This window comes from Salvelinus sp. IW2-2015, linkage group LG18 (genome assembly GCF_002910315.2).
Source record: "Salvelinus sp. IW2-2015 linkage group LG18, ASM291031v2, whole genome shotgun sequence".
NCBI lineage: Eukaryota > Metazoa > Chordata > Actinopteri > Salmoniformes > Salmonidae > Salvelinus > Salvelinus sp. IW2-2015.
The window spans coordinates 52,530,898-52,552,721 of record NC_036858.1 but is presented as its reverse complement, the minus strand read 5'-3'; the positions used below and the strand labels follow the sequence as shown (position 1 = coordinate 52,552,721).

Sequence of the window (21,824 nt, the reverse complement as noted above, 5' to 3'; positions counted from 1 at the left end):
CTCCCGGTTGCTATCTGTTGGCATAAGATGTGAATAATCATTACATATAGAAAATACCTTGAGATCATTTATTCCTTGCTTATTGAGTGAAGGAAATGAGCTCAACAAATGAAATATTATTATTATTATTATTAATTTGTCATACAAATATGCATTTCAATTGTGTCTTGTTTATTTTCTACAAATACTATGCACGTTTTAGATGAATGTAAAAAATATATATATTATAGTCATGGATATATACCTCTGAGGACACTTTTATTTTGATAAGCTCCTCCTCCAGATTGCGGTTTGCCTCTTCATATGATGACACCATTTTCTGTGTTAACAAAAGCTCAGTCTTCAGTTTTGGTAACCTCATTGCCTTTGTCACACTTATGATAGGTATGACTTGTAGTCTCCACTTCCTTTAGAGTCCTACATTCAGTCTTAATCGTGACCTCCAGCTTCAAGACCTTTTCCTGAAGACCTCTGACCTCCTTGCCATAGGAAACAACCTGCTCGTTGAGGATCTTGCTTCCTTTTCCTTTATTCCTAGTTTCTGCTCACTGTCTGTCAACATTTGTTTGAGCTTTGTGATCTCTTTTGAATTTTCCTTATGAATGTTTTGCAGCTGAGTAATGCTAGAGTTAAGCTGCATTTTCGCTTTATCTAATTGAGCATTTGAGATTTTGCTTTCAGCAGGTCATGGCTAATAGTGGTCTCTCATTTTGCACTTGCTCCATTTTAATACAAACCTTGTCTAATTGTTGTTGAGCTTCCTGCTTTAATTTCAAAGTGCTCTCATTGAATGTTTTGGTTTGACTTGTAGTCTCCACTTCCTTTAGAGTCCTACATTCAGTCTTAATCGTGACCCCAGCTTCAAGACCTTTTCCTGAAGACCTCTGACCTCCTGCCATAGGAAACAACCTGCTCGTTGAGGATCTTGCTTCCTTTTCCTTTACTCTTAGTTTCTGCTCACTGTCTGTCAACATGTTTTGAGCTTTGTGACCTCTTTTGAGTTTTCCTTATGAATTTTTTCCAGCTGAGTAATGCTAGAGTTAAGTTGCATTTTCTCTGTTTCTAACTGAGCAATTTGAGATTTTGCTTTCATCAGGTCATGGCTAATAGTAGTTCTCTCCATTTTTCACTTGATCCATTTTAATACGTAGCCTCATTTATTTGTTGTAGATCATCCTGCCTTAACTTTAAAGTGCTCTCTAATGTTTTCAACTGTGGAATTTCTTGCTGGAAAAACTTGGTGTTATTCTCTGCTAATTCTGTACTGTGAAGGTTCTCTGGATTTCTGCTCCAATTCCAGTTTGATATGAGACTCCTGTAATGCATGCATTTGACTCGTTTCCATCTGCACTAACTGCAGCTGTCTCTCATATCCCTGCTTTTGCAGTTCAAGTTGCTTTTCAAGTCTCCAGCATCCCCTTACAGTTCTCAAGTTGGTCTTCCAGCTTCTGGACTTCAGCAGCAGGCTGAACTTTCTGTTTGTTTTCGCTTACCTCCTTTTGGGCTTGTTCCAGCTTTCCCTTGAGAATGGTGAGGTCAGATGCCAACGAAAGGGTTTTCTCTTGGCTGCGCTTCTCTCCCTCTGAAGGACAATGATTCCTGTTTGAAACTTGATGAAGATTTGTCAGAGCTGCGGTGATTTCTTTTATTTCAATCTACTCTTCTGAATATCTGCCTCGAACTCTTTGAACTTTAGACTGGCTGATTTTCCCTTCCTGGGTCACTTTAATTAATTCATCTTTTGTTCTTCTCAAGACAGAACTCTCTTCGAGTTCTGCTTCCAAGGTAACAAGTTTTTGGTCAGCAATTATCTTGTCCTGTTGAAGGGCACTAGTTTCCTGCTTCATATTCACTGTCATTTCCTCCACATCTGCTGACAGTTCTCAAGTTGTCTTCCAGCTTCTGGGACTTCAGCGCAGCTGAACATTCTGTTTGCTTTTGCTTGACCTCCTTTTGAGCTTGATACAGCTTTCCTTTGAGCATGGTGAGATCAGATGCCAATGAAAGGGTTTTCTCTTGGGCTGCGCTTCTCTCCCTCTGAAGGACAGTGATTTCCTGTTTGACAGTTGATGAGGATTTGTCAAAGCTGGCAGTGATTTCTTTAATTTTCAATCTACTCTTCTGAAGATCTGCCTCGAACTCTTTGACTTTAGACTGGCTGATTTTCCCTTCCTGGGTCACTTTAATTAATTCATCTTTTGTTCTTCTCAGGGCAGAACTCATCTCCCACGAGTTCTGCTTCCAAAGTAACCCATTTTTGGTGAGAAATATCTTGTCCTTTTGAAGGGACTATTTTCCTGCTTCATATTCACTGTCTTTCCTCCAGCATCCGCTGACAGTTCTCAAGTTGGTTTTCTAGCTTCTGGGACTTCAGCAGCAGGGCTGAACTTTCCGTTGCTTTCGCTTGACCTCCTCTTCGGCTTCCTCCAGCTTTGCCTTGAGCATGGTGAGGTCAGATGCCAACGAAAGGGTTTTCTCTTGGGCTGCGCTTCTCTCCCTCTGAAGGACAGTAATTTCCTGTTTGAAAGTTAATGAGGATTTGTCAGAGCTGGCAGTCATTTCTTTAATTTTCAACCTACTCTTCTAAGAATCTGCTTCAAACTCTTTGACTTTAGACTGGCTGATTTCCCTTCCTGGGTCACTTTAATTAATTCATCTTTTGTTCTTCTCAGGGCAGAACTCATCTCCACGAGTTTCTGCTTCCAAAGTAACCCGTTTTTGGTGAGCCATTGTCTTGTCCTGTTGAAGGGCACTAGTTTCCTGCTTCATATTCACTGTCTTTTCTACCAGCATCCGCTGACAGTTCTCAAGTTGGTCTTCCAGCTTCTGGGACCTCAGCTGCAGGGCTGAACTTTCCGTTTCTTTCGCTTGACTCCTCTTCGGCTCTTCCAGCTTTCCCTTGAGCAGGGTAGGTCAGATGCCAACGAAAGGGTTTTCTCTTGGGCTGTCTTCTCTCCCTCTGAAGATAATTGATTTCCTGTTTGAAACTTGATGAGGATTTGTCAAAGCTGGCGGTGATTTCTTTCATTGTCAACCTACTCTTCTGAAGATCTGCCTCAAACTCTTTGACTTTAGACTGGCTGATTTTCCCTTCCTGGGTCACTTTAATTAATTCATCTTTTGTTCTTCTCAGGGCAGAATTCCTCTCTTCGAGTTCTGCTTCCAAGGTAACCAGTTTTTGTGCAGCTACTGTCTGGTGCTTTGGAGGCACTAGTTTCCTGCTTCACATCAGAGTATTATCCTCCAGCAGCCGCTGACAGTTCTCAAGTTGGTCTTCCAGCTTCTGGACTTCAGCTGCAGCGCTAAACTTTCCGTTTGCTTTCGCTTGACCTCCTTTGGGCTTGATCCAGCTTTCCTTTCAGCATGGTGAGGTCAGATGCCAATGAAAGGGTTTTCTCTTGGGCTGCGCTTCTCTCCCTCTGAAGGACAATGATTTCCTGTTTGAACGTTAATGAGGATTTGTCAGAGCTGGCAGTGATTTCTTTAACTTTCAACCTACTCTTCTGAAGATCTGCCTCAACCTTTGACTTTAGACTGGCTGAATTTCCCTTCCTGGGTCACTTTAATTAATTCATCTTTTGTTTTTCTCAGGGCAGAACTCATCTCCTTGAGTCGCTCCCAAGAAACCAGTTTTTGGTGAGCCATTGTCTTGTCCTTTTGAAGGGCACTAGTTTCCTGCGTCACATTCACTGTCTTTCCTCCAGCATCCGCGACAGTTCTCAAGTTGATCTTCCAGCTTCTGGACCTCAGCTGGAGTGCTGAACTTTCCGTTTGCTTTCGCTTTACCTCCTCTTCGGCTTCTTCCAGCTTTCCTTTAGCATGGTGAGGTCAGACGACAATGAAAGGGTTTTCTCTTGGGCTGCGCTTCTCCCCTCTGAAGATAATGATTTCCTGTTTGAAAGTTGATGAGGATTGTCAGAGCTGGCAGTGATTTCTTTCATTTTCAACCTACTCTTCTGAAGATCTGCCTCAACTCTTTGACTTTAGACTGGCTGATTTCCCTTCTGGGTCACTTTAATTAATTCATCTTTGTTCTTCTTAGGGCAGAACTCATCTCCTTGAGTTCTGCTCCAAGTAACCAGTTTTTGGTGAGCCATTGTCTTGTCCTTTTGAAGGGCACTAGTTTCCTGCTTCACATTCACTGTCTTTTCCCCAGCATCCGCTGACAGTTCTCAAGTTGATCTCCAGCTTTTGGGACCTCAGCTGAGTGCTGAACTTTCCATTTGCTTTCGCTTTACCTCCTCTTCGGCTTCCTCCAGCTTTCCCTTGAGCATGGTGAGGTCAGATGCCATTGAAAGGGTTTTCTCTTGGGCTGTGCTTCTCTCCCTCTGAAGAACATTTTTTCCTGTTTGAAACTTAATGAGATTTGTCAGAGCTGGCAGTGATTTCTTCACTTTCAACTACTCTTCTGAAGATCTGCCTCAAACTCTTTGACTTTAGACTGGCTGATTTTCCCTTCATGGGTCACTTTAATTAATTCATCTTTTGTTTTTCAGGGCAGAACTCATCTCCTTGAGTTCTGCTACCAAAGAAACCAGTTTTTGGTGAGCCATTGTCTTGTCCTTTGAAGGGCACTAGTTTCCTGCGTCACATTCACGTCTTTTCCTCCAGCATGCGCTGACAGTCTCAAGTTGATCTTCCAGCTTCTGGGACCTCAGCTGCAGGCTGAACTTTCCGTTGCTTTCGCTTGACCTCCTCTTCGGCTTCTTCCAGCTTTCCTTGAGCATGGTGAGGTCAGATCTAATGAAAGGGTTTTCTCTTGGGCTGTGCTTCTCTCCCTCTGAAGGACAATGATTCCTGTTTGAAACTTAATGAAGATTGTCAGAGCTTGGCAGTGATTTCTTCATTTTCAATCTACTCTTCTGAATCTGCCTCAAACTCTTTGACTTTAGACTGGCTGATTTTCCCTTCATGGGTCACTTTAATTAATTCATCTTTTGTTCTTCTCAGGGCAGAACTCATCTCCTTGAGTTCTGCTCCAAGAACCAGTTTTTGGTCAGCCATTGTCTTGTCCTTGAAGGGCACTGGTTTCCTGCTCATATTTCACTGTCTTTTCCTCCAGTATCCGCTGACAGTTCTCAAGTTGGTCTTCCAGTTTCTCGGACTTCAGCAGCAGGGCTGAACTTTCTGTTTGATTCGCTTGATCTCCTCTTCGGCGTTTTCCAGCTTCCTTTCAGCATGGTGAGGTCAGACGCCAACGAAAGGGTTTTCTCTTGGGCTGCGCTTCTCTCCTCTGAAGGACATTGATTTCCTGTTTGAAAGTTGATGAGGATTTGTCAGAGCTGCGCAGGCATTTCTTTCATTTTCAACAAACTCTTCTGAAGGTCTGCTTCACACTTTTTGATTTTAGACTGGCTGATTTCCCTTCCTGGTCATTTAATTACTCATCTTTTGTTCTTCTCAGGGCAGAATTCCTCTCCTCAAGTTCTGCTTCCAAGGTAACCCGATTTTTGGTGAGCCATTGCTTGTCCTTTGAAGGGCACTAGTTTCCTGCTTCATATTCACTGTCTTTTCCTCCAGCATCTGCTACAGTTCTCAAGTTCGTCTCTAGCTTCTGGGACCTCAGCTGGATGCTGAACTTTCCGTTTGCTTTTCGCTTGATCTCTCTCGCTTCTTCCAGCTTTCCTTTAGCATGGTGAGGTCAGACGCCAACGAAAGGGTTTTCTCTTGGGCTGCGCTTCTCTCCCTCTGAAGGACATTGATTTCCTGTTTGAAATTGATGAGGATTTGTCAGAGCTGGCAGTCATTCTTTCATTTTAACATACTCTTCTGAAGGTCTGCTTCACACTTTTGATTTAGACTGGCTGATTTTCCCTTCCTGGGTCACTTTAATTAACTTATCTTTTGTTCTTCTCAGGGCAGAATTCCCTCCTCAAGTTCTGCTTCAAGGTAACCAGTTTTTGGTGAGCCATTGCCTTGTCCTTTTGAAGGCACTAGTTTCCTGCTTCATATTCACTGTCTTTCCTCCAGCATCTGCTTACAGTTCTTCAAGTTCGTGCTCTAGCTTCTGGACCTCAGCTGGAATCTGAACTTTCCGTTTGCTTTGCTTGACCTCCTTTTGGGCTTGTTCCAGCTTTCCCTGGAGCATGTGAGTCAGATGCCAACGAAAGGTTCTCTCTTGGGCTGCGCTTCTCTCCTCTGAAGGACAGGATTTCCTGTTTAAAACTTGATGAGGATTTGTCAGAGCTGGCAGTCATTTCTTTCATTTTCAACCTACTCTTCTGAATATCTGCCTCGAACTCTTTTGACTTTAGACTGGCTATTTTCCCTTCCTGGGTCACTTTCATTAATTCATAGTTTGTTTTTCTCAGGGCAGAATTTAAACTCCTCAAGTTTGCTTCCAAGGTAACCAGTTTTTTGGTGAGCCATTGTCTTGTCCTTTTGAAGGGCACTGGTTTCCTGCGTCACATTCACTGTCTTTTCCCCAGCATCCGCTGGCAGTCTTCAAGTTGATCTTCCAGCTTCTGGGACTTCAGCCGCAGGGCTGAACTTTCCGTTTGCTTCGCTTGACTCCTTTTCGGCTTCCTCCAGCTTTCCCTTGAGCATGGTGAGGTCAGATGCCAACGAAAGGGGTTTCTCTTGGGCTGCGCTTCTCTCCCTTGAAGAACATTGATTTCCTGTTTGAAACTTGATGAGGATTTGTCAGAGCTGGCGGTGATTTCTTTATTGTCAGCATACTCTTCTGAAGATCTACCTCAAACTTTTTGACTTTAGACTGGGCTGATTTTCCCTTCCTGGGTCACTTTAATTAATTCATCATTTTTCTTCTCAGGCAGAATTCCTTTCCTTAGTTTGCTTCCAAGCGTAACCCGTTTGTGTCAGCCATTGCCTTGTCCTTTTGAAGGGCACTAGTTTCCTGCTTCATATTCACTGTCTTTCCTCCAGCATCTGCTGACAGTTCTCAAGTTGGTCTTCCAGCTTCTGGAACCTCAGCTGGAGGAGAAACTTTCCGTTTGCTTTTGCTTGATCTCCTGTTGGGCTTGTTCCAGCTTTGCCTTGAGCATGGTGAGATCAGACACCAACGAAAGGGTTTTCTCTTGGGCTGCGCTTCTCTCCCTCTGAAGGACATTGATTTCCTGTTTGAAACTTGATGAGGATTTGTCAGAGCTGGCGGTGATTTCTTTTATTGTCAGCATACTCTTCTGAAGATCTGCCTCAAACTTTTTGACTTTAGACTGGCTGATTTTCCCTTCCTGGGTCACTTAATTAATTCATCATTTGTTCTTCTCAGGGCAGAATTCCTCTCCTCGCGAGTTCTGCTTCCAAGGTAACCCGTTTTTGGTCAGCCATTGCCTTGTCCTTTTGAAGGGCACTAGATTCCTGCTTCATATCACTGTCTTTTCCTCCAGCATCTGCTGACAGTTCTCAAGTTGGTCTTCCAGCTTCTGGAACCTCAGCTGGAGGGATGAACTTTCCGTTTGCTTTTGCTTGCTCTCCTGTTGGCTTGTTCCAGCTTTGCCTTGAGCATGGTGAGATCAGACACAAACGAAAGGGTTTTCTCTTGGGCTGCGCTTCTCTCCCTCTGAAGGACATTGATTTCCTGTTTGAAACTTGATGAGGATTTGTCAGAGCTGGCGGTGATTTCTTCTTTATTGTCAGCATACTCTTCTGAAGATCTGCCTCAAACTTTTTGACTTTAGACTGGCTGATTTTCCTTCCTGGGTCACTTTAATTAATTCATCATTTGTTCTTCTCAGGGCAGAATTCCTCTCCTCGAGTTCTGCTTCCAAGGTAACCCGGTTTGGTCAGCCATTGCCTTTCTCTTTTAAGGGCACTAGTTTTCCTGCTTCATATTCAATGTCTTTTCCTCCAGCATCTGCTGACAGTTCTCAAGTTGGTCTTCCAGCTTCTGGAACCTCAGCTGGAGGGATGAACTTTCCGTTTGCTTTTGCTTGCTCTCCTGTTGGGCTTGTTCCAGCTTTGCCTTGAGCATGGTGAGATCAGACACCAACGAAGGTTTTCTCTTGGGCTGCGCTTCTCTCCCTCTGAAGACATTGATTTCCTGTTTGAAACTTGATGAGGATTTGTCAGAGCTGGCGGTGATTTTCTTTATTGTCAGCATACTCTTCTGAAGATCTGCCTCAAACCTTTTGACTTTAGACTGGCTGATTTCCCTTCCTGGGTCACTTTAATTAATTCATCATTTGTTCTTCTCAGGCAGAATTCCTCTCCTCGAGTTCTGCTTCCAAGGTAACCCGTTTTTGGTCAGCCATTGCCTTGTCCTTTTGAAGGGCACTAGTTTCCTGCTTCATATTCAATGTCTTTCCTCCAGCATCTGCTGACAGTTCTCAAGTGGTCTTCCAGCTTCTGAACCTCAAGCTGGAGGATGAACTTTCCGTGGTTTGCTTTTGCTTGCTCTCCTGTTGGGCTTGTTCCAGCTTTGCCTTGAGCATGGTGAGATCAGACACCAACGAAAGGGTTTTCTCTTGGGCTGCACTTCTCTCCCTCTGAAGGATAATGATTTCCTGTTTGAAAGTTAATGAGGATTTGTCAGAGCTGGCAGTGATTTCTTTCATTTTCAACCTACTCTTCTGAAGATCTCCCTCGAACTCTTTGACTTTAGACTGGCTGATTTTCCCTTCCTGGGTCACATTAATTAATTCATAGGTTGTTCTTCTCAGGGCAGAATTTAACTCCTCAAGTTCTGCTTCCAAGGTAACCATTTTCTGGTCAGCTATTGTCTTGTCCTTTTGAARGGCACTAGTTTCCTGCTTCATATTCACTGTAATTTCCTCCAACATCCTCTTACAGTTCTTAAGTTGGTCTTCCAGCTTCTGAGACTTCAGCAGCAGGGCTGAACTTTCCGTTTGCTTTCGATTGACCTCCTCTTGGGATTGTTCAAACTTTGCCTTGAGCATGGTGAGGTCAAATTCCAACGAAAGGATTTTCTCTTGGGCTGCGCTTCTCTCCCTCTGAAGAACATTGATTTCCTGTTTGAATGTTGATGAGGATTTGTCAGAGCTGGCAGTGATTTCTTTCATTATCAACCTACTCTTCTGAAGATCTGCATCAAACTCTTTGACTTTAGACTGGCTGATTTTCACTTCCTGGGTCACTTGAATTAATTCCTCTTTTGTTCTTCTCAGGGCAGAACTCATATCTTCAAGTTCTGCTTCCAAGGTAACCAGTTTTTGGTGAGCCATTGTCTTGTCCTCTTGAAGGGCACTAGTTTCCTGCTTCATATTCACTGTCATTTCCTCCASCATCCGCTTACAGTTCTCAAGTTGGTCTTCCAGCATCTGCGACCTCAGCTGCAGGGCTGAACGTTCCGTTTCCTTTTGCTTGACCTCCTTTTGGGATTCTTCCAGCTTTCCCTTGAGCATGGTGAGGTCAGACCCCAACGAAAGGGTTTTCTCTTGGGCTGCGCTTCTCTCCCTCTGAAGGACAATGATTTCCTGTTTGAAACTTGATGAGGATTTGTCAGAGCTGGCAGTGATTTCTTTTATTGTCAACCTACTCTTCTGAAGATCTGCCTCGAACTCTTTGACTTTAGACTGGCTGATTTTCCCTTCCTGGGTCACTTTAATTAATTCATCTTTTGTTCTTCTCAAGGCAGACCTAATTTCCTCGAGTTCTGCTTTCAAGGTAACCAGTTTATGGTCAGCCATTGTCTTGTCTTTTTGAAGGGCAATTATTTCCTGCTTCATATTTGCTGTCATTATTTCATTACTTCCAATGATTCCTTTCATACTCTGCTTGCATTGCAAAAGCTCCCCCTCCAATGCCTTTACTTTAGCCAGATAACTCTGGCCCTCATTTGACTCATTCTGCAGCTCTGCCATTGCCTTCTTCAGTTTGATGTTCAGATCATTCACTTCACCCTTTTGCTCTTGGACTTTCTTATTGGCCAAATTCCTCTCAGTGCCAACAGAGCTAAGCTCAGACTTCAGATTCATGATTTCCTTCTCGTAGTTGTTGAGGTTCAAGCTGATAGCTTTGTTTTTCTGCTGGAGTTCAGCTGTTCTCTTCATCTCCTCGTTGTAGTCCCTCAGTTTGATCTGAAGCTCATGGGACATCTGAGATTTCTTCAGCAGCTCCTCCTCAATGACTTTCACCTGAGATTTGGTGCCATCCACCTGAGACTTTAATATGTTGATTTGCTGGTCTTTGATTTCAGTTTCCATGGTGATCTTCTCGAGTTGAGCTCTCATCTTCTGCCTGTTGACTTCCATCTCCATGTTGACCTTCTTAAGCTCATCTACTTTTTTCTGCAATTGCACAACCACCATTCCACCTTTCTGAAGTTCTGCTTCCAGGTTTTTAGATTTGAGTTGTACATCCTGTTCAGATCTTGTCTTTATGTTGGATTCTTCCTTGGTTTTTTGAAGCTGTTGTTTCCAGTTCTCACTCTCACTTTTCAATGATTTGACCTTTTGTTCAGAGAATGATTTTTCTCGTTGTAATGACTCCACACTGACCTTAAGACTTATGACCTCATTGTCTAATGACACATTCATTCTCGTCAGTTCATTGATCTTGAACATCAACTGGTCTGCCTCAGCCTGTTTGGAGGCCAGCTCTTCCTCTAAACATTGCATCTTGTGACTACTCTCCTGTTCCCTGGAGTTCTTCTGGAGCAGTTTTCCTTGGTTGAGCTTTAACTGTTTTTTCAGGCCTTCAACCTCTGTCATGTGGAAAATAGTTTTCTGTTCCAATAAAGACTTATCCCTCTGGAGAGATTTGATTTGCTCTTGAAAGACATGGATTGATTTTCTCAGCTCTGAAGATTCCTGTCTGAGCTCCTCTGACTTTTGTCTCATGCTGCTTCTATCCGATTCCATGTCCAGCTGAAGTTTCTTCAACCTGGTATTGGCATCGTCCAAAAGCTCTTTGAATTGTTGCGCTTTCTCCTCTGCTATCTTTTTATGCACCAGCACAGAGTTCAGCTCTGACTTAAGCGTCTTGATTTCGGTCTCGGCTGTTTTCCTCGCCATGGCCAGCTCCTCCTGTTTCTGCTGCAGGACTTCTGCCTCCACCTCTACATGGATCGTCTGGATGCTGTTGGTGGAAGAGGAATGTTGCATCCTCTGCAGTGTGCGATTGTGCTCCTCAAGATCCTGGACGTCGCTGTTCTTCCTCTTCAAGTGGTCCTCCAGTTTCTTCCGGGCCAGGGTGCTCTCCTCGATGTTCATCTTCAGCATACGAAGACTCTCCTCAAGAGTAGACCGTTTGGCCTCTGACTGCTGGACCAGCTGTCGTGCGTTACTTAACTCTTGCTCAATGACTGCTTTGCCCTTCACAACCATGTCTAGTTCTGCACAGTACTGCTGAGCCTCATTCTCGGCCTTAGACTTCTGGAGGGTAAGGTCCTCTATGGTACTTTTTTGCGTCTTTACCTCTCTCTGTAGACTGGTCAACTGGGTTGTTCTGTCAGCCAATGAGGTCTCCAGTTCTTGTACCTGCTGCTGAAGCTGTCCAATCACCTCCTCCCCTGCTACCTTTTGGAGCTCCCAGCTCTCTGTCCAGGTGAGGTACTCTGTCTTTTCTGATTCTTTCCTATTCTACAATGCAAAAAAGAACAAGTCATGCACTACCTCATACTTAAAAGGAAAACTCCACTCAAAACACTGTTTTGGTAGTTGTTTCATTAGTCCATTGTTGATATATTCCCAAAATGTTTTGCATGTCAGCAATCAAGTTTTCAAGATATGTAACTTTCAAAATACAGAAATATGGCCTGTATGATGCATGTTGCAGTGTGTAACATTTTTGTATTTTGTAAGTTACATATCTTGAAAACTTGATCGCTGACATGAAGATGGGTCTTTGGGTGGAGTTTTCCTTTAACATTGAAATAAAGTGAAAGTTGTGTTTATGGTATGGTTATTCTAACATGCTTACCAAAGTAAGGATTGTTGCAGTGTTGTTAATTGTCCCAAAGAAATGCCACCACGAGAGTATGTTTCAGATTCAATGAGAGAGAGAGGAGACAGCTTCTTCCTCCAAAGAGAAGTCACCATCACCAGCAATGATACAAAAGAATGGCTCTTTGTATCAGCATTACAGCTGCGTATGACACCATATCGCATGATTTGTCTTGAACAAAGCAAAACATCTACATTCATCAGCGCTGAATGAATGACACACAGCAGTGAAGAGAAATAAACCCTTTGAGTTGAAGCGTCATATTTATGGCTTTAAAGGTGAGGGTCCTGTTAATTCAATATGGCTGGGAGCAAACCCTCTTAACACAATAATGTGARGGGGGAAAAAAGGCAGTTCAAAGTATGCACAGCGATTTGCGCATTGTAAATCTAATATTCACCAATCCCCTACCTCTTCGCCTTCTGTTCTCTTCAACGTCTCACTGGCAAACTTTACATACTGCGTCATGGAGGTTACTACGGCCGTGTAGCGAGTTCGGAGGTCCATGAACTGAGGTAGGGGCAGAAAACAAGGGTCACTTTCTTTAGCACACACAACACACTCAGCAACTAGTTTACTACTGTTCCATTCTAACCTCCTGAACGATGGCATCAGCTGAGTTCTGCATCCTCCGTCTCTTGAGCGGGGACTTGTGCTGTGAGTCAACCATTGCTCTGTAGGTCATCAGCTGTAGCTCATAATCCTGACAACAGATTAGGGAATATTACGCTGGTGTTCAAGTGCTCTTCATGCAGACATATCATATCAGGTCAAAACTGTTACAGAGATAACTTACTTTAGCGCCAGATGAGTACTGCTCTGAGTACTTTTGGCATTCATCAATTCTGCTCTGCTTATGTTCCATTTCTGCAACAAGGACCTTCTGTTGGTTGAGCAGCTCAGCAAGCGCCTTGCTGTCCTCTGGCTGGTTCTCCTGGGTCTTGAGCTGAGCAGTCTCCATCTCTCTGACCCAGTCATTTAGACTGCTGTAGGAGTCTTTGTAGTACTTCAGAGATTTACTGATGCCCTCCAGGTCCCGAAGTCTGAAGCAGATATCATAAAGAGTATCTTGCCTTAGTATCCGTAAAAGGTCATATTTTACATTCCGCTTATTCACATACAGTGAACAATAAGTGTTTCTCACTACTCTTTACTGGTGTATGGAATTAAATCTGTCCCTAAACATTTGAGTTGACCTGAAAACACTAACCTGCTGTCAATTTGGGTGTGGACATTGTGCCACCTCTCTCCCAGCTGGTCAGCCTTCTCCTTGTGCCAGTCCAGGTCAAAGTCCCGCTCGTTGTGAGCCTTGAACATGTGGTCACTGATTCCACGGGCCTTTTGCAGCCCATCCTCCAGGTCATGGAAGACCTCCCGCTGTTCGTCAATCTCTGAGCGCCATTGCTAAAATAAAGTAGAGGAAAGACATGGCTCAACATCAATCATAGCATGATAGTGGCTCTCGAGGACTGGGTTCCACAAAATAAGAATTTAACTCCAGCAATCATTTTGCCAACCATACAGAGAAAACCAAAAGATTGAATAGGATATATTGCCATTTTAAATGTTAAACTACTACTGAGGGAGCTTACCTTGAGTGTGCTGATGACTGTGTCAATGGACTTCAGGTCAGAGTTCACAGCGTCTTCCTCAGAAAGTTTGGCCTCAAAGAGCTTCACTAGAGCCTCTGCATTCTGGCTGTGCCTCACCACCAAGCTCACCGTCTTCAGCCTGCAGAGACACCATAGAGACAGTGTAACGTTATCTATATCAACATTTTGCAGTGCATCTATGAAGTCCTTATAAAGGGTTTATGAAGGCTTCATGAAGACTTTAAAGTTGCATTTAAAGTGGGACCATAAAACCGAATTGCAAATGCCTTGTTGATTTTGAATGTGCTGAGGATATTCTAGCCCTGTACTGAGGAGGGCCATAACAGTGTCTGTGCCCACTTACTTCTCCAGGTAGATGGAGGACATGGAGTAAACCTGGCTCATGCTCTGGATGAGGACGTTGAGGTCAGAGGAGAGGGCGGGTACAGAGGGAGAGGCCGTGGCCTGTCTGAGGAATGTCTCACACTTCTCCTTCATGTTCTCCAGATCCTCCATTAGCTGATCCAGCTCTGCCTTCTTCTTCTGCAAGGGACGAATTTGGAGGAGTTAAGTCAATATGAATAGATCACACCTGGGTCAAATACATACAGTACAGTACATTAAACACTTCACAATTTAGGTGTACTTGGTTTGTCTTGAAGTTCACACTCGTGATATTATTCTATTGGTCTCATTGTACCTGGAAAAGTAAATCAAGCACAGATGTATTTGACATAATGTATTTGACCCATGTCTTGAAAAAATATGATGAATAGATGTGTAAGACAGAGAGATACATTCTGAATAGTGAGTTGTAATATGACAGAGTAATGATACATTCTGAATAGTGAGTTGTAATATGACAGAGTAATGATACAGTCTGAATAGTGAAGTTTGTAAAGTGAACAGTAGATGAATCTTCGAATAGTGTAGGTATGATTCTGGAGTGGTATTTGATGTCATGGTGTGTGAGTACATAAGTGAGCGTGTATGTAATATGACAGAGTAATGATACAGTCTGTTAGTGAGTTGTAATATGACAGAGTAATGATAACAGTCTGTTAAGTGAGTTGTAATATGACAGAGTAATGATACAGTCTGAATAGTGAGTTGTAATTTATGACAGAGTAATGATACAGTCTGAATAGTGAGTTGTAATATGACAGAGTAATGATACAGTCTGAATAGTGAGTTGTAATATGACAGAGTAATGATACAGTCTGAATAGTGGGTTGTAATATGACAGAGTAATGATACAGTCTGAATAGTGAGTTGTAATATGACAGAGTAATGATACAGTCTGAATAGTGAGTTGATATGACAGAGTATGATACAGCTGTTAGTGAGTTGTAATATGACAGAGTAATGATCAGTCTGAATAGTGAGTTGTAATTGACAGAGTAATGATACAGTCTGAATAGTGAGTTGTAATATGACAGAGTAATGTACAGTCTATAGTGTTGTAATATGACAGAGTAATGATACAGTCTGAATAGTGAGTTGTAATATGACAGAGTAATGATACAGTCTGAATAGTGAGTTGTAATATAGCAGAGTAATGATACAGTCTGAATAGTGAGTTGTAATATGACAGAGAATGATACAGTCTGAATAGTGGTTGTAATATGACAGAGTAATGATACATTCTGAATAGTGAGTTGTAATATGACAGAGTAATGATACAGTCTGAATAGTGAGTTGTAATATGAACGAGTAATGATACAGTCTGAATAGTGAGTTGTAATATGACAGAGTAATGATACAGTTCTGAATAGTGAGTTGTAATATGACAGAATAATGATACAGTCTGAATAGTGAGTTGTAATATGACAGAGTAATGATACAGTCTGAATAGTGAGTTGTATATGACAGAGTAATGATACAGTCTGAATAGTGAGTTGTAATATGACAGAGTAATGATCAGTCTGAATAGTAGTTGTAATATGACAGAGTAATGATACAGTCTGAATAGTGAGTTGTATATTGACAGAGTAATGATACAGTCTGAATAGTGAGTTGTAATATGACAGAGTAATGATACAGTCTGAATAGTGAGTTGTAATATGACAGAGTAATGATACAGTCTGAGTAAGTGAGTTGTAATATGACAGAGTAATGATACAGTCTGAATAGTGAGTTGTAATATGACAGAGTAAATGATACAGTCTGAATAGTGAGTTGTAATATGACAGAAGCTAATGATACAGTCTGAATAGTGAGTTGTAATATGACAGAGTAATGATACAGTCTGAATAGTGAGTTGTAATATGACAGAGTAATGATACAGTCTGGTTAGTGAGTTGTAATATGACAGAGTAATGATACCTCTTGCTCTGTGATGCGCAGGATACTCTGCTCCAGGTCGTCTCTGTCCAGTGGGGTGCGGATCTGTCGGATCAGGTGCTCCTCCTGAGCCTCCAGACGCATGCGGAAGTTACGCACCTCAGAGATATACAGGTTGTACACAGACTCCTCATGTTCCTCTGTTCAACACAAAACCATAGAATGAGTAACAACCAAACAACGAGAGGACACCAAGTCTAAGTGTCCAAACACTTGGGATTTTTCTCAGTCACTGGTCTACTGCAAGCTGTGTAACAGTAACATTAGTAAACAATCTAAATGAATATGTACTGTATTCGGAAATTATTTAGACCCCTTCCCCTTTTCCACATTTTGTTACGTTACAGCCTTATTCGAAAATGGATAAAATACCCCAAAATCCTCATCAATCTACACACAATATCTCACAATGACAAAGCAAAAACAGGTATTTATAAATTTTAGCAAATGTATAAAAACAACAGAAATACCTTATTTACATAAGTATTCTGACCCTTCGCTATGAGACTCGAAATTGAGCTCAGGTGCATCCTGTTTCCATTGATCATCCTTAAAATGTTTCTACAACTTGATTGGAGTCCACCTGTGGTAAATTCAATTGATTGGACATGATTTGGAAAGGCACACACCTGTCTATATAATGTCCCACAGTTGACAGTGTATGTCAAAGCAGAAACCAAGCCATGAGGTTGAAGGAATTGTCCGTAGAGCTCCGAGACAGGATTGTGTCGAGGCACAGATCCGGGGAAGGATACCAAAACATTTCTGCAGCATTGAAGGTCCCCAAGAAGACAGTGGTCTCCATCATTCTTAAATGGAAGTAGTTTGGAACCACCAAGCCTCTTCCTAGAGCTGGCCACCCGGCCAAACTGAGCAATCGGGGGAGAAGGGCCTTGGTCAGGGAGGTGACCAAGAACCCGACGGTCACTCTGAAAGAGCTCCAGAGTACCTCTGTGGAGATGGGAGAACCTTCCACAAGGACAACCATCTCAGCAGCACTCCACCAATCAGGCCTTGGTAGAGTGGCCAGACAGAAGCCACTTCTCAGTAAAAGACACATGACAGCCTGCTTGGAGTTTGCCAAAAGGCACATAAAGACTTGAAGACCATGAGAAACAAAATGATCTGATCTGATGAAACCAAGATTGAACTCTTTGGCTTGAATGCCAAGCATCATGTCTGGAGGAAACCTGGCACCATCCCTATTGTGAAGCATGGTGGTGGCAGCATCGTGTTTTTCAGCGGCAGGGACTGGGAAACTAGTCAGGATCGAGGGAAAGATGAACGGAGCAAAGTACAGAGATATTCTTGATGAAAACCTGCTCCAGAGCGCTCAGGACCTCAGACTGGGGTGAAGGTTCACCTTCCAACAGGACAACGACCCTAAGCACACAGCCAAGACAACACAGGAGTTGCTTCGGGACAAGTCTCTGAATGTCCTTGAGTGGCCCAGCCAGAGCCCGGACTTGAACCCAATGAAACTACTCTGGAGAGACATGAAAATACCTGTGCAGCAACGCTCCCCATCCAACCTGACAGAACTTGAGAGGATCTTCAGAGAAGAATGGGAGAAACTCCCCAAATACAGGGGTGCCAAGCTTGTAGCGTCATACCCAAGAAGACGCGAGGCTGTAATCGCTGCCAAATGTGCTGCAAAAAGGACTGGGTAAAGGGTCTGAATACTTATGTAAATGTCATATTTCAGTTTTTTATTTGTAATAAATGTGCAGAAATTAAAAAAATCATGGTTTTACTTTGTCATTATGGGGTATTGTGCGTAGATTGATCAGGGGGGAAAACTACTCAATCCATTTTAGAATAAGGCTGTAACGTAACAAAATTTGGAAAAGGTCAAGGGGTCTGAATACTGTATATAATTCAAAACACATCTCTCCCAGACATAACTGAGGGAGTATGAAGTGAATGTGTTAATGAAAAACTATGTAGTAATCTCTGACACTATTAATACAATTTGGCATCATTATTGCAAAGTGTTTACAAACAATCCGCATATTATTAATTAATTATGCTGATTAATTGGTGGGCAATCAAGCAAATCAACACCTCCCTAAAGTCCTCTGCAGGAGATTCTACTACCTGTGGTGACATAAGACCAAGTATCTAAACATACATAATTGCAAGATCAGGGGAAACATATAGGGAAAATGTAGTCACACACCCAGACACACGCATCAGTATGCCCACACACACAAACACACCCTTTCCTACAGTTCTGGCCATGGGGACCCTGGCAGGTTCAAACATAATTCCATGCTTTATGCCTAATAGTTTTAAAGAACCATCCGTCTGCCTCAAGGACTGCTGCCAAAACATGTACCAGCGAGCTCCTGAGTAGAAGTTAGCTAATAGTTTAGCCTTGCTGCAGACTAGCTTAGCTTAGCCTTGCCTTTCTCTGTAGACTAGCTTAGTTTAGCCTTGCCTCTCTCTGCATATTAGCTTAGTTTAGCCTTGCCTCTCTCTGCAGACTAGCTTAGCTTAGCCTTGCATCTCTCTGCAGACAAGCTTAACTTTGCCTCTCTCTGCAGACTATCTTAGTTCAGCCTTGCCTCTCTCTGCAGACTTGAGCAGCTCCTCGTAATACTCCTTGCAGGTCAACACCTCCCTCTCTAGCTGGGAACAGTCTGCCATTGTGAACACCTCCGACTCCTCGCTGTCCTCCAGGAAGTCCTCAAAGTGGGACTGCAGGTTGCTAAGGACCTGCTGGTGCTCGCCTGGCAACATGGTCTTAATCTGGGGAGAACAGGGGAAAACACATGAGACAGACCCATACCTGGAAACCTTCTAGAATGTTCTCTGAAAAGGTACAGTCAGCACCAACTATAATGATGAAATGACAGGTAAAGTCGGTGAGTATAGGAAACACTAGGCTTAATAACAGTAATCACTTTCTTTCTTATGAACACCAAAATCAGTAGAAGATGCATAATTATACCTTTATCACTTTAAGTGTTGCTAATGGGGTCTAGAAGTTGATTAAGTAGATAAGTGTAAACGTACTGAGGACACGTTCCAGTTACGGATGGCTCTGACGTCCGCCATCAGGTAGTGCCAGGAGACCACGCTCTTCATGTTGATGTGCGAGTGGTGCCACAGAGTCAGGACATTCTGGTACAGCTGCTCAATTCTGCTGGCCTGGTCCACAGCCTCCTTGTTGGGTGGAGGCACAGTGAAGCAGACAGAGGGCACCATGGCCTCATTGCCAGACGGACTGATCACCTTCCACTTGGCCCGGTGAGAGTTACTGGCCAGGACACACTCATCATCCTTATAGATGGTGATCTAGGAGTGAGACGAAGTGAGACATGACAAATCAAAACGACTACAATTTGACTCTGAAATCCAAATCAACTCAAAGTATCAAACTTTTGATCCGCTATCTAAATAAACATCCCTGGAGTTAACATGGCTAAACATGTTCCTTAGAGACCTCAATTTACATCTTGTTACTACAGAAGATAAGTTTGACAACTCAATGTAAATTATGCGACTTGTGATGAACTACTTGAATGAATAGAAAATGGAGAGTAGCACACAGGGGCGCAACTTTGGTTTTAGAAGTGGGGGGGCACATAATTTGTTTTTATATATATATATTTTTTTATCCAGTTGGATAAACACTCCAAACAGCCCACCCGACAGCTCGGATGCGTCCGTATGGTCCTATAGCACACCGTTGCCTCGTTTTGTATCACTGCCCCGTCCCCCCCGTCCCCAGTAAAAGTTGCGCCCCTGGTAGCACATACATGTATCTCTAACAAGAGACTCAAATAGCACCTCTATTTGTCGGTAGTCACAGATGGCTTTGACGGGTATGGAAGACCTGATAGGGGTGTCTGGGGTTCTGGGCTTGAGCTGGACGATGGCCTTGGCCTTGCCCACCAACCCAGCCACTGTGCTACGGTACTGGAGGAGCTGCTCCTTCTCATCCTGGGGACAGACAGACCACACCCATGTTCCAGCATCAGTCAAACACACGGGTGGATTATGATACTTCACCAGCTCAGCATAAGCAGAATTCTCTCACAGGGATAGTTAGTTCATGTTTAATGGTGGGGGTATTCATTTGGAACCTCTAGGAATTCATAATTGGATTTCTGACCATGTGAGTCTTTGGGATTGGTCTATGTGTCTCATTTAACAACATAGTTTGGGAATGCCAGCTTACCATGGACTCCTGGATGTGATCCTCCAGCTTGTGTACGCTGCTTGTCCGATCACAGCCATACTTTCTTTGGATGTCACCTTGTAGGCTCTTCAGGTAGTCCATGGACTCTTTGGCATCATTGAAAAACTGTATGGAAGTGAGGAAAGGAGATCAGATTAGCTTTTTGCAACTAGCAGGCCTTCATCCCTTTGTTTGAGGAAAACAGATAACTCACCTCGAAATAGACTGAGTTGTCTTTCAGGTGCTGCTCCACACAAGAGCAGAGCTGTAGAATCCAGCTCCACTGGGTCTGCATGGCTGCTCTATATGCCTAGAGGATTCCACACAGAAACATGTTACAATTAAAAATACCCTATGATGGTTCTTCTAGGAATAAGTTAGTGAAGCAATTGAAATGTTGTGTATGACACTATTGAGCACCAACGCAGGTTTAGCTGAAAATGAGTAATCATATTTATATTTGAATGGACAAATTACCACATTATCGGAGGCATACAATCTAACTGATTTATCATATAAAAAAATATTGGATTTACACTAAAGAAGTTTATATCAGATGGTTATGGAGTGGTTATGTGACATCTGTAAACACAGACAGGGCTTACTTCAATAGTTAGCCTGGCAGGGTGGTTCTCCTGCAGAAGGTTCTCTGCATTATCCTGCACAGACTTGATCACCTTCTCCTTGTCGTCCAACTCTCTCATCAGATCCTACAGAGAGAGAGACAGAGACAGAGAGAGACAGAGACAGAGAGAGACAGAGAGAGAGACCGTGACAGAGAGCAAGACAGAGAGAGAGACAGAGAGAGACAGAGACAGAAACAGAGAAAGACAGAGAGAGACAGAGACAGAGAGAGAGACAGAGAGAGAGACCGTGACAGAGAGAGAGACAGAGAAAGAGAGACAGACAGAGAGACAGACAGAGAGAGACAGAGAGAGAGACAGAGACAGACAGAGACAGAGACACAGAGAGAGAGAGAGAGAGAGAGAGAGACCCGAGATGTCACACCGCGTCCTTGGCATCCAACCATTGCCTGAGACCAATCCCTTCCCAATCGGGATACCTACACTATGACTTGGAAGAGGCTCGTATGGCACGCATCTCTAAATACCAGCTTGAACCAAATCCCATTGGATACACATTGAACCGATTCATCTAATTGATTCTAAGATGAATAGGACGTTGGTAATATAGCCATATCCATGTGTTTAAATGGTATGATGTAAGCCCCAAACAAGCCCCTACGACTCATTTCCACCCATACGTTATGTAGCCTTTGTACTTTGTTTTCAGAGAAAACATACCACCCTCAGAAATAAGATTTCCACAAGATATTGTTTCACCAGAAGGAAATGTGTTAATCCCTTTAGGTCAACTGAGTCAAACTCACTTCCTGGTGGGAAGGCTGTACATGCCAGCGGTGGATCCTTGCCAGAAATGCATAGCTCAGATGTTTAGCCTCAAAGTCACCAACAACTGGCTAATAGAATAACTCTCTAAACACACCTATAATGTTAAAGTAATTGTCTACAAGAATGAATAGGAACTGAATAATGATATTATATTCTGTGAGCAAAATATGGAAATACAATGTTCTGAACAGTGTCGGGACTCACAGCGTGGTACTCTCTCTTCTTGGAGATGTTGCCGTTGCGATCGCTCCAGTCGAAAGCGACCTCTTCTTCCTCTTTCTCGTTGAGCCAGATTAGTTCCATGGTGGCCCGCGACACAAAGTCATGCAGGCTCTCCAGGTTCTTCTGACGCTCCCGCGAACATTTCTAYAGAAGCCCAGAACCACAGGAAATAGTCAGGTTGTCCATGTTGTATTAAAAATAGTA

General features: G+C 43.1%; 2 protein-coding genes across 28 annotated transcripts in view; both read right to left on the bottom strand.

Moving 5' to 3' along the window:
- The window catches only part of LOC111977567 (dystonin), a 198,098-nt gene that overhangs the window by 101,830 nt on the left and 74,444 nt on the right, over window positions 1–21,824 (bottom strand). For 22 of the 27 annotated variants that reach the window (XM_024007053.2, XM_024007056.2, XM_024007045.2 and 19 more), the window contains 15 exons: window positions 21,603–21,764; window positions 20,592–20,696; window positions 20,201–20,296; window positions 19,987–20,112; window positions 19,596–19,748; window positions 18,819–19,100; window positions 18,368–18,551; window positions 15,783–15,940; window positions 13,822–14,000; window positions 13,458–13,596; window positions 13,076–13,269; window positions 12,662–12,908; window positions 12,461–12,568; window positions 12,277–12,375; window positions 11,337–11,501 (listed from right to left, as the gene is read on the bottom strand). In XM_024007053.2, the coding sequence (XP_023862821.1) occupies window positions 11,337–11,501; window positions 12,277–12,375; window positions 12,461–12,568; window positions 12,662–12,908; window positions 13,076–13,269; window positions 13,458–13,596; window positions 13,822–14,000; window positions 15,783–15,940; window positions 18,368–18,551; window positions 18,819–19,100; window positions 19,596–19,748; window positions 19,987–20,112; window positions 20,201–20,296; window positions 20,592–20,696; window positions 21,603–21,764 (2,397 nt within the window). The remainder of the gene's footprint in view (window positions 1–11,336; window positions 11,502–12,276; window positions 12,376–12,460; window positions 12,569–12,661; window positions 12,909–13,075; window positions 13,270–13,457; window positions 13,597–13,821; window positions 14,001–15,782; window positions 15,941–18,367; window positions 18,552–18,818; window positions 19,101–19,595; window positions 19,749–19,986; window positions 20,113–20,200; window positions 20,297–20,591; window positions 20,697–21,602; window positions 21,765–21,824) is intronic. The other 5 variants (XM_024007061.2, XM_024007066.2, XM_070448596.1 and 2 more) reach the window with 1 other exon arrangement.
- Window positions 2,807–11,329, bottom strand: LOC139029100 (uncharacterized). The gene is made up of 2 exons (XM_070448198.1): window positions 8,314–11,329; window positions 2,807–3,221 (listed from the first exon to the last, which is right to left on the bottom strand). The coding sequence occupies exons 1-2, from the start codon at window positions 11,244–11,246 to the stop codon at window positions 2,807–2,809; spliced, it is 3,348 nt and encodes a 1,115-aa protein (XP_070304299.1). The 5' UTR covers window positions 11,247–11,329.